Source organism: Salvelinus sp. IW2-2015, unplaced genomic scaffold (genome assembly GCF_002910315.2).
Source record: "Salvelinus sp. IW2-2015 unplaced genomic scaffold, ASM291031v2 Un_scaffold910, whole genome shotgun sequence".
NCBI classification, from domain to species: Eukaryota; Metazoa; Chordata; class Actinopteri; order Salmoniformes; family Salmonidae; genus Salvelinus; species Salvelinus sp. IW2-2015.
Genome location: NW_019942643.1, coordinates 247357 through 260974, shown reverse-complemented (window position 1 = coordinate 260974; position 13618 = coordinate 247357). Strand labels below are relative to the sequence as shown.

Genomic DNA, 13618 nt, shown 5'->3' with positions numbered 1-13618 from the left:
CCTGTACTGTTTATATTTAGGTGCAAGAACTCCACAATACTTTTAGCCAATATTTTATAAGACGTGCAGGATCTTATGCAGTAGAAAATAAGAGGTGATGGTACAGAGTATCAGTGAGCTCCTGCCCAYGTCAGGCACTGTTGCGAAAGTGCATTGGGTGGTCCTGGGAGGGTATAGGCCCYCCCACCCACTTGGGAGCCAGGCCCAGGCGATCAGAATGCATTTTCCCCCACAAAAGGGCTTTATTACAGACAGAAATACTCCTCAGTTTCATCAGCTCTCCGGGTGGCTGGTCTCAGAAGATCCCATGGGTAAAGAAGTCGGATGTGGAGGTCCTGGGCTCGAGTGGTTACACGTGGTCTGTGGTTGTGAGGCTAGTTGGACATACTGCTAAATTCTCTAAAACGATGTTGGAGGCAGCTTCGTACAGTGGCAAGAAAAAGTYTGTGAACCTTTGGAATTATTAACTGGTTGACCCTCCTTTGGCAGCAATAACCTCAACCCAAAATGTTCTGTAGTMGCGGATCAGACCTGCACAACGGTCAGTAGGAATTTTGGACAATTCATCTTTACAAAACTTTTTCAGTTCAGTAATATTCTTGGGATGTCTGGTGTGAACCGRACTCTTGAGGTCATGCCACAGCATCTCAATCGGGTTGAGGTGAGGACTCTGACTGGGCCACTCCAGAAGGCGTATTTTCTTCTGTTGAAGCCGTTCTGTTGTTGATTTACTTCTGTGTTTTGGGTCCTTGTCCTTTTTTATCACACTTCTGTTGTGCTTCAATTGGCGGATAGCCTTACATTTTCCTGCAAAATGTCTTGATAAACGTGGGAATTCATTTTTCGTTGATGATAGCAAGCTGTCCAGGCCCTGAGGCAGCAAAGTAGCCCCAAACCATGATGCTCCCTCCACCATACTTTATAGTTAGGATGAGGTTTTAATGTTGGTGTGCTGTGCCTTTTTATCTTCACACATAGTGTTGTGTGTTCCTTCCAAACAACTCAACTGTAGTTTCATCTGTCCACAGAATATTTTGCCAGTAGTGCTGGAACATCCAGGTGCTCTTTTGAAAACTTCAGACGTGCAGCAATGTTTTTTTTGGACAGCAGTGGCTTCTTCCGTGGTGTCCTCCCATGAACACCATTCTTGTTTAGTGTTTTACGTATCGTAAACTCGTCAACAGAGATGTTAGCATGTTCCAGAGTCTTTAGCTGACACTCTAGGATTCTTCTTAACCTCATTGAGCATTCTGCGCTGTGCCCTTGCAGTCATCTTTGCAGGACGGCCACTCCTAGGGAGAGTAGCAACAGTGCTGAACTTTCTCCATTTATAGACCATTTGTCTTACCGTGGACTGATGTACATCAAGACTTTTAGAGATACTTTTGTAACCCTTTCCAGCTTTATGCAAGTCAACAATTGGTAATCCTAGGTCTTTTGAGATCTCTGTTGTTTGAGACATGGATCCCAAAGGCTTCTTGTGAATAGCAAACTCAAATTTTGTGAGTGTTTTTTATAGAGCAGGCTAGCTCTAACTGACATCACTAATACAAAATATAACGTCATTGGTTACAGAATAAAGCTCCTCCTCTTGACCAAGAGAAAACAGGTTCAAAAGTTAATTCCAACTCACCAGCGCACACACATGACACACAATATAATTTATTCTCCTGAAGGCTCACTATAATTTATTACCACTTTAGCAGACAACTCAAGATAATGGAAGACCTAAGAAGTTACTCACTGCCTTATCTAAACATCTCAGGGCTAAGTTGGGTCAGTTCAACCATAGTTTAACGATCCTTTTTGCTTACTTTATAACCCTCACCACACACCTCTTCAACTAAGTTGGAATGGTGTTTATTATGTTTTAATTACTCCTTGTTCATGCTACATAATCCCTTCCTWATGAATTAACATTATTAACCAGATATAATAATAATACAGGGRAGAGTTCAGTTAGTTATAGTTTTATCTAAATGTAAARATTGTTTAGTCATTATTCATAAAATTCCTAACAGAGCCATATTTAGGTAGCCTGTTTTCCTTTGTGTTTTGTGGGTGGTTATTTTCTGTGTCTGTGTTTCACCATACGGAACTGTCTTTGTCGTTTGTCAGTTTATTGTTTTTGTTCATTGTTCAAGTATTCTTATTAAAATGGATACTTACCACGCTGCGCATTGGTCCTCCTCTTCTCATTCCAACGACGAGCGTTACACTGACTCCAATTAGCTTATGGAGAAGTCATCAGCCTTGGGGTTCACATAATTTTTCCAACCTACATTGTGAATTATTAAATAATGTATTCAATTTAGACAAGATAAATACAATACTTGTGTGTTATTAGTTTAAGCACACTGTGTTTGTCTATTTACGTGACTTAGATGAAGATCAGATCAAGTTATATGAACAAGTTATGCAGAAATACAGGAAATTCCAAAGAGTTCACATACCTTTTCTTGCCACTGTAGGTGGTTTGAAATGTGGCTTGAAATATCCCATTCCATGTGCTTTTTGGCTGTTCAGACTGAAGGAAAAAGAACAGATTCGAATTGGATATGCAAAAGGTCTGTATTTGAGTCGCTTCAAACTGTGTCTGACTCCCCTGTTGATTTCAATCAGTAGTTGCGCACAAGCCGACTGCATTTGCCTAACTACTCGAACACACCCATTCCCAGTCACCAGTCATGTACATACATAGCAAGGCAGATTTTTGAGCTACACGACCAAATGTACATAGAAATGCTAAGTATAGATCTCCCATACTCATTGAAAGTAAGTCTAAGAAGCGATAGATCCGTTCTATGTACCCTATTTCTAAATTGTCTCTTAAATTGTGTTTTTTCATCTTTTTACTTTCGGTTTTGTACAACGGCATCTGACAGCTGAAAATACAATACTTTATTGAAAGGATATTTCACAGTGRTTTATATTGTACAATGATTAGCTTGTTTTGTTACATAAACTGAAARCAGGCGAATCATTATAATTTTAGCAACCAGGAACTTTTGGTGGACTGACGCATATCTTGCACGAGGTGGCCTCAAACGTAGATTAGACCAGAGACAGAGCGAACAAAAGCAAACGAACCAACAGGTAAAAAGTTCAGATTAGAAGCGTTATAGGGGCTACGAGGCAAGAGGTATTTTAGCATGCGAAGGTCAAGGACAATGCAAAGCACCCGATTCCCACCACCATTTACTGTGGCAGCTTCAACTGATCCAGGGCTCACAGAAGACATGTCTGAGGGGTGCCAGGCTTTGCCGCTGCCGGACAGCCAGGCCATTGTTTGTGACTTATGTACAGAAGACAGGAAGCCAGCACTGAAGACATTTCAAATGTGAAATGTCCATGTGTGCCCAGCACTTGGAGCCACACCTTTCAGTCCCATTTCTGCTACTGACACATACCCTGACTGAACCCATAGCACCGGGGGCTGGGGGAGTTGGGTTGGCTACAAAATGCCCCCACCACGGTAAGATTCTCGAGTACTACTGCTTGGACGACCTAACCAGTGCGTGCATGTCCTGCGCCATCGAGGACCAGCATCGCATCCACAACATGAAGACCCTGCCTAAGGCACACAAAGAGCTGAGGGAGAAGTTGAAGGAGGAGCAGAAGGCTTTGGCCAAGAGAGAGAGCCAGAGCCTGGAACTAGGGAGGTGGGATAAGGAGCAGAGGGAGAGGTTGGCTAGCTCCAGTGTCCGGCTCATTGAGGGAGTGTCCGCCCTGCGCGACATCACCCTGACGAGCATCCAGAGTTCCGTCTCAGCTCGCGTAAAATCCATCACAACCTCTAAGAGAACCATGCAGGCTGCCCTGTCCGAGGGGGACTCCTTCTGCTTCCTCCAGGGGTATGAAGGGGTGCACCAGGCTGTTGAGAAGGCCCGTGCCGTGGATCTYAGTAAGGGGCTGGAGCCCGGGGRCGACCGGGACAAGCTGGTCCAGGAGCTACAGCAGAGCGGAGGAAAGCTGCTGGAGCAGACGACCCAGCTGTGGAGTTCTCTGCTGGCTCTGGTCGACCCCGAGAACCACCAGGAAAAACAGGGTTCCCCAGGGTTACCTCCCACCATCACGTTGACCTTTGACCCCAAGAGCTTGGGAAGGGGCATGTGTCTGTCCCAGGACCACAGGAAAGTGTTCTACACACCGCTTGCCAAACTCACCACCCATACTCTTCTGTGCCAGGATAGCGGCTCTGATGCCAACCCTAGGTGGGTGGTCAAATTCTCTGAGGACTGTGATTGGACCGTTGGCGTTTGTGACAAGGAAGCTACTGAGAATTTCAATAACGGCCATGTCTATGCTCTGCGCTGGCAGAAGGACCAACTGAGCTCTGTTTGCACTCAGTACTATGAGAGTGTTAGGCGTAGTGATGGGATGACCTATACAGATAAACCTCCAGAGGCACACGTCGATTCTCAGTTTATCTATCTTCCTGGGCAAAATGAAGGGCTACCTGAAACAATAKKCCGTSCCATAGAATTAGAAGTGTTCTGGGACAAAACCTCCCCACCATCCCTGTCCTTCTACAGCAGGGGCAGATATCACCAGAGGACGGAACTGCACAGAATGGAGATCGAGCATCNCCATGTGCTTTTTGGCTGTTCAGACTGAAGGAAAAAGAACAGATTCGAATTGGATATGCAAAAGGTCTGTATTTGAGTCGCTTCAAACTGTGTCTGACTCCCCTGTTGATTTCAATCAGTAGTTGCGCACAAGCCGACTGCATTTGCCTAACTACTCGAACACACCCATTCCCAGTCACCAGTCATGTACATACATAGCAAGGCAGATTTTTGAGCTACACGACCAAATGTACATAGAAATGCTAAGTATAGATCTCCCATACTCATTGAAAGTAAGTCTAAGAAGCGATAGATCCGTTCTATGTACCCTATTTCTAAATTGTCTCTTAAATTGTGTTTTTTCATCTTTTTACTTTCGGTTTTGTACAACGGCATCTGACAGCTGAAAATACAATACTTTATTGAAAGGATATTTCACAGTGRTTTATATTGTACAATGATTAGCTTGTTTTGTTACATAAACTGAAARCAGGCGAATCATTATAATTTTAGCAACCAGGAACTTTTGGTGGACTGACGCATATCTTGCACGAGGTGGCCTCAAACGTAGATTAGACCAGAGACAGAGCGAACAAAAGCAAACGAACCAACAGGTAAAAAGTTCAGATTAGAAGCGTTATAGGGGCTACGAGGCAAGAGGTATTTTAGCATGCGAAGGTCAAGGACAATGCAAAGCACCCGATTCCCACCACCATTTACTGTGGCAGCTTCAACTGATCCAGGGCTCACAGAAGACATGTCTGAGGGGTGCCAGGCTTTGCCGCTGCCGGACAGCCAGGCCATTGTTTGTGACTTATGTACAGAAGACAGGAAGCCAGCACTGAAGACATTTCAAATGTGAAATGTCCATGTGTGCCCAGCACTTGGAGCCACACCTTTCAGTCCCATTTCTGCTACTGACACATACCCTGACTGAACCCATAGCACCGGGGGCTGGGGGAGTTGGGTTGGCTACAAAATGCCCCCACCACGGTAAGATTCTCGAGTACTACTGCTTGGACGACCTAACCAGTGCGTGCATGTCCTGCGCCATCGAGGACCAGCATCGCATCCACAACATGAAGACCCTGCCTAAGGCACACAAAGAGCTGAGGGAGAAGTTGAAGGAGGAGCAGAAGGCTTTGGCCAAGAGAGAGAGCCAGAGCCTGGAACTAGGGAGGTGGGATAAGGAGCAGAGGGAGAGGTTGGCTAGCTCCAGTGTCCGGCTCATTGAGGGAGTGTCCGCCCTGCGCGACATCACCCTGACGAGCATCCAGAGTTCCGTCTCAGCTCGCGTAAAATCCATCACAACCTCTAAGAGAACCATGCAGGCTGCCCTGTCCGAGGGGGACTCCTTCTGCTTCCTCCAGGGGTATGAAGGGGTGCACCAGGCTGTTGAGAAGGCCCGTGCCGTGGATCTYAGTAAGGGGCTGGAGCCCGGGGRCGACCGGGACAAGCTGGTCCAGGAGCTACAGCAGAGCGGAGGAAAGCTGCTGGAGCAGACGACCCAGCTGTGGAGTTCTCTGCTGGCTCTGGTCGACCCCGAGAACCACCAGGAAAAACAGGGTTCCCCAGGGTTACCTCCCACCATCACGTTGACCTTTGACCCCAAGAGCTTGGGAAGGGGCATGTGTCTGTCCCAGGACCACAGGAAAGTGTTCTACACACCGCTTGCCAAACTCACCACCCATACTCTTCTGTGCCAGGATAGCGGCTCTGATGCCAACCCTAGGTGGGTGGTCAAATTCTCTGAGGACTGTGATTGGACCGTTGGCGTTTGTGACAAGGAAGCTACTGAGAATTTCAATAACGGCCATGTCTATGCTCTGCGCTGGCAGAAGGACCAACTGAGCTCTGTTTGCACTCAGTACTATGAGAGTGTTAGGCGTAGTGATGGGATGACCTATACAGATAAACCTCCAGAGGCACACGTCGATTCTCAGTTTATCTATCTTCCTGGGCAAAATGAAGGGCTACCTGAAACAATAKKCCGTSCCATAGAATTAGAAGTGTTCTGGGACAAAACCTCCCCACCATCCCTGTCCTTCTACAGCAGGGGCAGATATCACCAGAGGACGGAACTGCACAGAATGGAGATCGAGCATCGTCAGGGTGACCTAACTCCCTTTGTCACCCTGGGAACAGGAAGTAGCCCAGCCGGAGCCAGACAGTATAGAGAGTACAGTCAACCAGAGCAGCAGTGGAGGTGCCCATGTGGAGAGGTCCATCAGATTCAGCAGCAGTCTTCCTACCACCAGCATGGGTCTTACCAGGCTTCTGAGTGCAAGTGTGAGAGGGTTATCGGTACGCCGTATATGGAGGTGTTTTGTCAGCTTGTGTAATGTAGGCGATGTCTTAAGTGTATTGAATTCAGTTTGGATCTCCGCTAGTGTGTTGTTGTTGTCGGTACTGTAGGATTCTAATTTGTGTTGGACTCACTGGTTGGATTTGAGTTTACATGTAAGGCAGGACTTTGTCTSCCCCTGCTGCTCACCCACCTATCGTAATGTTGTCCCATTGTATCAATAACTTCCACCTATTTATGTCCCTTAATCACATTTAGCTGACCTCATCGTTTTACAATAAATCATGTAAATAGTCAGTTGATTTAATGTTAATGCTGATGTTTCTGTTCAGATATTTTCAACTGGGTCATTTACAAACAGGTCTAAGTACATTCTGAATTTCTTAACAGTTTGACATTTTAACAAACAGTACAATTAATATCTGTGCTGTATGTTGTATATATGGGTGGATCTTTAATTGGCATGTTTGGATTTAATGCTAAAATGAAAAATAAACAATGAACTCTAAAATACAAATCATATGGAATTATCTTTATTGGTCAGAACTGACAAGACATTAACAACAAAACAGAACGCTTACAAAATGCATAACACGTGTGACTAAAAGCAAAATATATCAAATTGAATTATCCTCCAAAACACTATGAAGTAAAGTAAATATACCACCCTAGTGAAAACTAGTCAGTTACACACCTTAACATAATAATGCAGAGACAACATTCTCGCAAAGTAACTCTATACACGGGATCCTYACATGTTGCATGTTAGGAAGGTGGACTTTGTAGCGTTTGTTGCGTTGGTTATCTGCTGCGCAGCTCAAGCGAGAAAGTTGTAGAGGATGGGCAGGCATCGTTGTGATCGCGGCTGAATGTGTTTAGGGACCCAGGAATTTTGCGGCGGGGTTATTGCAMGGAGTCCTGTCGCCTGTCAGTGGGTGCTCCGTCCTCTTTGGCCCCTGAGTCTGTGTGAGGATGTGATTTGAATTGTGACTGAAGGAGTGGYATGGTTTTTGATTTATTTATTTGTTGTATTTTGTATGATGTCATTTTTTCTCTCTCAGAGTTGACGGGGTGTCACGTGTCCTACTTATTTTAGTACACTCGTAACAACTTTATAATTACGAAACGTKTATTCGATCAAATTAACCTRACTTAGCAAATAAGCCATACATTTTTTAGTTGAGCAAATTCGAAACTCTCATTTACCTCCATACAAAAACTAATTTCTTGGTAGGCGAAACAACGAAAAGACGCCAACTGTTGGAGGGAGAGAGAATTTCCGTCGTTGGGCCTCTCCCTTCCTCTCTGGCAATTTGGGCTGCCCGACCAAATTCATAAATGAATAGTGAATTATAGATCTGTCATTCTCGTTCAAAGGAAGCCGGAGAAGTGGAAGACCGATCTATGTGCGCAATTTCTATGCTTTTCCCGTTCTCGTATTTTTACTTTCGTTTTTGTACACGAGCTTCAAACATCAGAAAATACGATATTTTTGGTTATACATTTTTTTATTTCGCTTTTTTTTTTTCATTGTAGAATGCTTATCTACACTATTCATTGTTTGTTGTCACATAAACTGAAATTAGGCGAACCATTAGAATTTTATCAACCAGGAAATGGTGGAGAAATTTCACCATTAAAYGGGAATCAGCAGTTGCTACATCAATTTATGGGCATAAATGAATGCTATGTACCATTTATTATTGAAGAATATAACTTATAAGTGCCTCATGAGCTTAGTTCAACTGACCAACCTCATCAGAAAGCAAAATATCAGAACTCAAATCAGAACCAAAATAAGCTTTTTTATTCCAATGTTTGTAAATAGATCGAATAAATATAAACAAACACTGTATAGCCTCAAAACATGATTAAAACTATAATATGTAAATTGATGGTCATCCATAGCGCTGTCTATGAATTTGAGTGATTARATTTCTGCACCCAACTCGTATTTACGACTTCACAATTGGTAATTACCACCTTCCCACCTGGTTGTGAATGCAGCAAAATTGCATGAGATTAATCTAGGKGTGGCCTCAAACGCAGAACAGATCAGAGACAGAAAGCAAACAGACCGACAAGTAAAACGTTTAGATTATAATTATAGGGGCCAACGACTTTGAAAGGRTTATTGTCAGTAAGATTGAGAGAGGCTACTAAGAGGTATTTTTAACATGCAAAAGACCCGATTCCCACCACCATTCGTTGAGAAAGCTTCAACCGCACCAGGGATATCAGAAGTGAAAATGATTGAGGTGTGCCAGGTTCTGCCGGAGATCCAGGCTGTTGTTTGTGACATGTGTGTGGATGACAAAAAGCCAGCATTGAAGACTTGCATCAAATGTGAGATGTCCATGTGTGCCCACCACTTGGAACCCCACCTGACAGTGCCATTGCTGCTGCAGACACATACCCTGACTGAACCCATAGCACCGGGGGCTGGGGGAYTTGGGGCAGCCACCAAATGCCCCCAACATGGTAAGATTCTTGAGTACTACTGCTTGGARGACCTAACTAGTGCGTGCATGTCCTGCGCRATCGAGGACCAGCACCGTGTCCACAACATGAAAACACTGCCTAAGGCACACAAAGAGCTGGGAGAGAAGCTGAAGGAAGAGCAGAAGGAGTTGGCCCAGAGAGAGAGACAAATTCAGGATCTAGCGAGGTGGGATAAGGAGCAGAGGGAGAGGTTGGCTAGCTCCAGTGTCCGGCTCATCGAGGGAGTGTCCGTCCTGCGCGACATCACCCTGACCAGCATCAAGACTTCCGTCTCAGCTCGCATAGTGTCCATCAATACCTCCAAGAGGACCATGCAGGCTGCCCTGTCTGATGGGGACTCCTTCCACTTCCTCCAGGGTTATGCAGGGGTGCACCAGGCTGTGGAGAAGGCCCGTGCTGTGGATCTGAGGAAGGGGCTAGAGCCCGGGGTCGACCGGGACAAGCTGGTCCAGGAGCTACAGCAGAGCGGAGGAAAGCTCGTGGAGCAGATGACACAGCTTTGGAGTTCTCTGCTGGCTCTGGTCYACCCTGAGAACCCCCAGAAAGCACAGGATTCCACCACGATGACCTTTGACCCCAAGAGCTTGGGAAGGGGAATGTCTCTTTCCCAGGACCACAGGAAAGTGTTCTACACCCCACTTACCAAACTCACCACCCATACTCTTCTGTGCCAGGATAGCGGCTCTGATGCCAACCCTAGGTGGGTGGTCAAATTCTCTGAGGACTGTGATTGGACCATTGGCTTACGTGTCAACGTTTCTTCTTCTAGGAATGTCAACGTTTTTGCTCTGCGCTGGCAGAWGGGCCAACTGAGTTCACAGGGAGACATAAAGTCTCAGTTTATCTATCTTCCTGGGCAAACTACAGCTCAACCTGAAACAATACCCTGTCCCATAGAATTAGAAGTGTTCTGGGACAAAACCTCCAACCCACCATCCCTGTCCTTCTACAGCAGGGGCAGATATCACCAGAGGACGGAACTGCACAGAATGGAGATCGAGCATCATCAGGGTGACCTAACTCCCTTTGTCACCTTGGAAACAAGAGGTAGCCCAGCCAGAGCCAGACAGTCCAGTGCCAGAGGCTTTGGAGTTTTCAGTCAGTTAAATGACTATGGAGGGTACGGTCACTTTGGAGCGAACATTCAGCCAGAGCAGCAGTGGGGGTGCCCATGTGGAGCGGTCCATGAACATCCCAAGATTCAGCAGCGGCAGTCTTTCTGCCACCAGCTTGTGTCTCAACAGGGTCCCATGTGCACATGTGGGAAGGTTATCGGTACGCCGTATATGGGGGTGTTCTGTGAGCTGGTGTAATGTTTACACTCTTAGAGAAAAAGTTGATATTCAAAACCTTAAAAGGTTCTTTGTCTGAAGAACCTTTGAAGAACCAGTTTTGGTTGCAGGTAGAACTCTTTTGGGTTCCATGTAGAAGTTTAGATCCTGGCTAGTGTTAAAAAATAATTGTGGGAAACTTTTTGTTTGTTTTTTCCAGTGAGGGGCTCAGATCACAGACAGGTGTGTAAACATAAAGACATTCAAAAAATACATAATAAAGAATCGAAAGACAGTAGAACATAAGAACAAGGATACAAGCCAAAACACCAAACTAAAACAAATGGTTAATTAGTTCAAATTAATTAATTCATTAAGGAGTCTGTAATTGTTCTGTAAATTATTTTCTTATAGCTTACAACATTTTTACATTGTCAATTATGAAATTACATGTGATAGTACACAACAGAGTACAGTTGATATATTATTGTKCAATAAATCATGTAAATAGTCAGTTGATTTAATGTTAATGCTGATGTTTCTGTTCAGATATTTTCAACTGGGTCATTTACAAACAGGTCTGAGAAGTACATTCTGATTTTCTTAACAGTTTGACATTTTAACAAACAGTACAATTAATATCTGTACTGTATTTTGTATATATGGGTGGATCTTTAATTGTCATGTTGAGATTTAATGTTAAAATTATGAAAAATAAACAATGAACTCTAAAGCACAAATCATATGGAATGCTCTTTATTGGTAAGAAGTGAGAAGACTGAAGAAAAGTGGAATAAAACCTGCATAACACGTTTGACTAAAACCAGATAGATATAAAATGGAATTATCCTCCAAAACACTGTGAAGTAAAGTAAATATATCGCCATAGGGAAAACTAGTCAGTTACAAGTACATAATAATGCAWAGACAGAGACAACATTCTCGCAAAGTAATTGAATACACAGTTGMGTTGGAAATTCAAAACCAGGGACACCTGAAGTCAATATTAAATGAATCGCTCTTTTTTATCAGTTAACTGGAGAGGTGACACCAAACACATACAAACTACAAGTCTGCCACAAGTTCCGCCAGGGTGGTCCCTTCAGTTCTCTTATTTTCTGCTACACAAAAAAGCTACGTAGGCATGGTTCATAGGGTTGGTTCCTGCAGGTGACTGGCTGTTATTGCGCAGGCTCAGTTTCCTAAGGAACTGAACATGTCTCCTATCTTAACTTCCAGAACATATTCTGGGCATTCTGCCAATTGGTCTGAGGAGGTGGTCATAGTCATTTGCACGAACAAAGATAGAGTGAGAGGAGAGTCATAATGTACAATTCAAGGCTATCTCTTCTGACCATAAAATGTTCCCTTACACAGTCAAGTACACTAATGTGAAATGCTGATTGCACGGACCTTTTATAGTCTCTGACTATATAAAATATTGAGAAAAGTGTGAAATCAACAGTAAGTCAAGGTAACACTCAAAGCTGTCCTGTCTCCCTCACCTCTTTAGCCTATGTTAACAACATACTTTGAACACATTCTGTATTCCACCAACAGTTTCCCCTCAACATACTGGGATAAACTCAATTGGATTTCCTTGGATCCTTGCGTCCTCTCCCCTCTGACCTTTTCATACAATTTGTTTTGAGAAGTAGAGTGGACAGGAGGAATCAATGAATGCACCTGACATTCTCCCACGGTGTGTAATTTGATTGACAGGGGTACCAGTGGTAAKACTCAAAGCTGTCCTGTCTTCCTCACCTCTATAGCATAACATAATTTGAATACATTCTGTATTCCACAAGAGTTTTCCCTCAACATACTGGGCATAATTTGACTGAGGTACTAGTGTGTCTCTACAGAACATGAAACAGATGTTTGTCAGTAGTTTCACTGTATTTATTCCATCCTAGCTTTAGTATTTGGTCCGCATGAAAATAACACAACTAACTAGCTATTGGAAAAAAAAGACTGGAATACAATATAATCTAAAACTTTTGCAAATCATTAAACTCACTTATTTAAGTGAGTTTGAAAAGGACTAAGAAATATCATTATAATGAATATTTTCATTACATTTACATTTACATTTAAGTCATTTAGCAGACCAATTGAATATATCTAAAATAAGAAAAACAATGTTTTTGGGATAAACTTGACCTGTACTCTTGATATAGTAAATACTGCTTGGACGACCTAACCTGCGCCATCGAGGACCAGCATCGCATCCACAACATGAAGACCCTGCCTAAGGCACACAAAGAGCTGAGGGAGAAGTTGAAGGAGGAGCAGAAGAAGTGAGTTTGAAAGGACTAAGAAATACATTATAATGAATATTTCATTACATTACATTTACATTTAGTCATTTAGCAGACAATTGAATATTACTAAAATAAGAAAAACAATGTTTTTGGGATAAACTTGACCTGTACTCTTGATATAGTAAATACTGTTGGACGACCTAACCTGCGCCATCGAGCAACCAGCATCGCATCCACAACATGAAGACCCTGCCTAAGGCACACCAAAGAGCTGAGGGAGAAGTTGAAGGAGGAGCAGAAGGCTTTTGGCCAAGAGAGAGAGCCAGAGCCTGGAACTAGGGAGTGCGGACAAGGAGCAGAGGGAGAGGTTGGCTAGCTCCAGTATTCCGGCTCTTTGAGGGAGTGTCCGCCCTGCGCGACATCACCCTGACGAACGTCCAGAGTTCTGTCTCAGCTCGCTTAAACTCCATCATGACTTAACTCTCTTTGTCACCCTGGGAACAGGAAGTAAGCCCAGCCGGAGCCAGACAGTATAGAGAGTACAGTCAACCAGAGCAGCAGTGGAGGTGCCCATGTGGAGAGGTCATCAGATTTCAGCAGCAGTCTTCCTACCACCAGCATGGGTTTACCAGGCTTCTGAGTGCAAGTGTGAGAGGTTATCGGTACGCTGTATATGGAGGTTTTTGTCAGTCTTGTGTATAAGTGGCG

At 44.0% G+C, this 13618-nt stretch overlaps 3 protein-coding genes and 1 long non-coding RNA gene across 4 annotated transcripts in view; 3 read left to right on the top strand and 1 right to left on the bottom strand.

Moving 5' to 3' along the window:
* LOC139024043 (uncharacterized) overlaps positions 1-2611 on the bottom strand; it is a 7110-nt gene extending 4499 nt beyond the window's left edge. The window contains exons 1-2 of the long non-coding RNA XR_011475280.1: positions 2454-2611; positions 2170-2278 (exon numbers count right to left, since the gene is read on the bottom strand). This is a non-coding gene — a long non-coding RNA (uncharacterized lncRNA). The remainder of the gene's footprint in view (positions 1-2169; positions 2279-2453) is intronic.
* A 210-nt stretch (positions 2612-2821) lies between these two features.
* Positions 2822-4617, top strand: LOC139024039 (tripartite motif-containing protein 29-like). The gene has a single exon (XM_070438411.1). It carries the CDS (start codon positions 3346-3348, stop codon positions 4615-4617), a length of 1272 nt encoding a protein of 423 aa, XP_070294512.1. The 5' UTR covers positions 2822-3345.
* Positions 4618-4912: 295 nt separating this feature from the next.
* On the top strand, positions 4913-7390 carry LOC139024042 (E3 ubiquitin-protein ligase TRIM34B-like). The gene has a single exon (XM_070438413.1). It carries the CDS (start codon positions 5432-5434, stop codon positions 6908-6910), a length of 1479 nt encoding a protein of 492 aa, XP_070294514.1. The 5' UTR covers positions 4913-5431; the 3' UTR covers positions 6911-7390.
* A 1473-nt stretch (positions 7391-8863) lies between these two features.
* On the top strand, positions 8864-11489 carry LOC139024041 (E3 ubiquitin-protein ligase TRIM15-like). Its single transcript, XM_070438412.1, has one exon. It carries the CDS (start codon positions 9051-9053, stop codon positions 10686-10688), a length of 1638 nt encoding a protein of 545 aa, XP_070294513.1. The 5' UTR covers positions 8864-9050; the 3' UTR covers positions 10689-11489.
* Positions 11490-13618: the final 2129 nt, after the last annotated feature.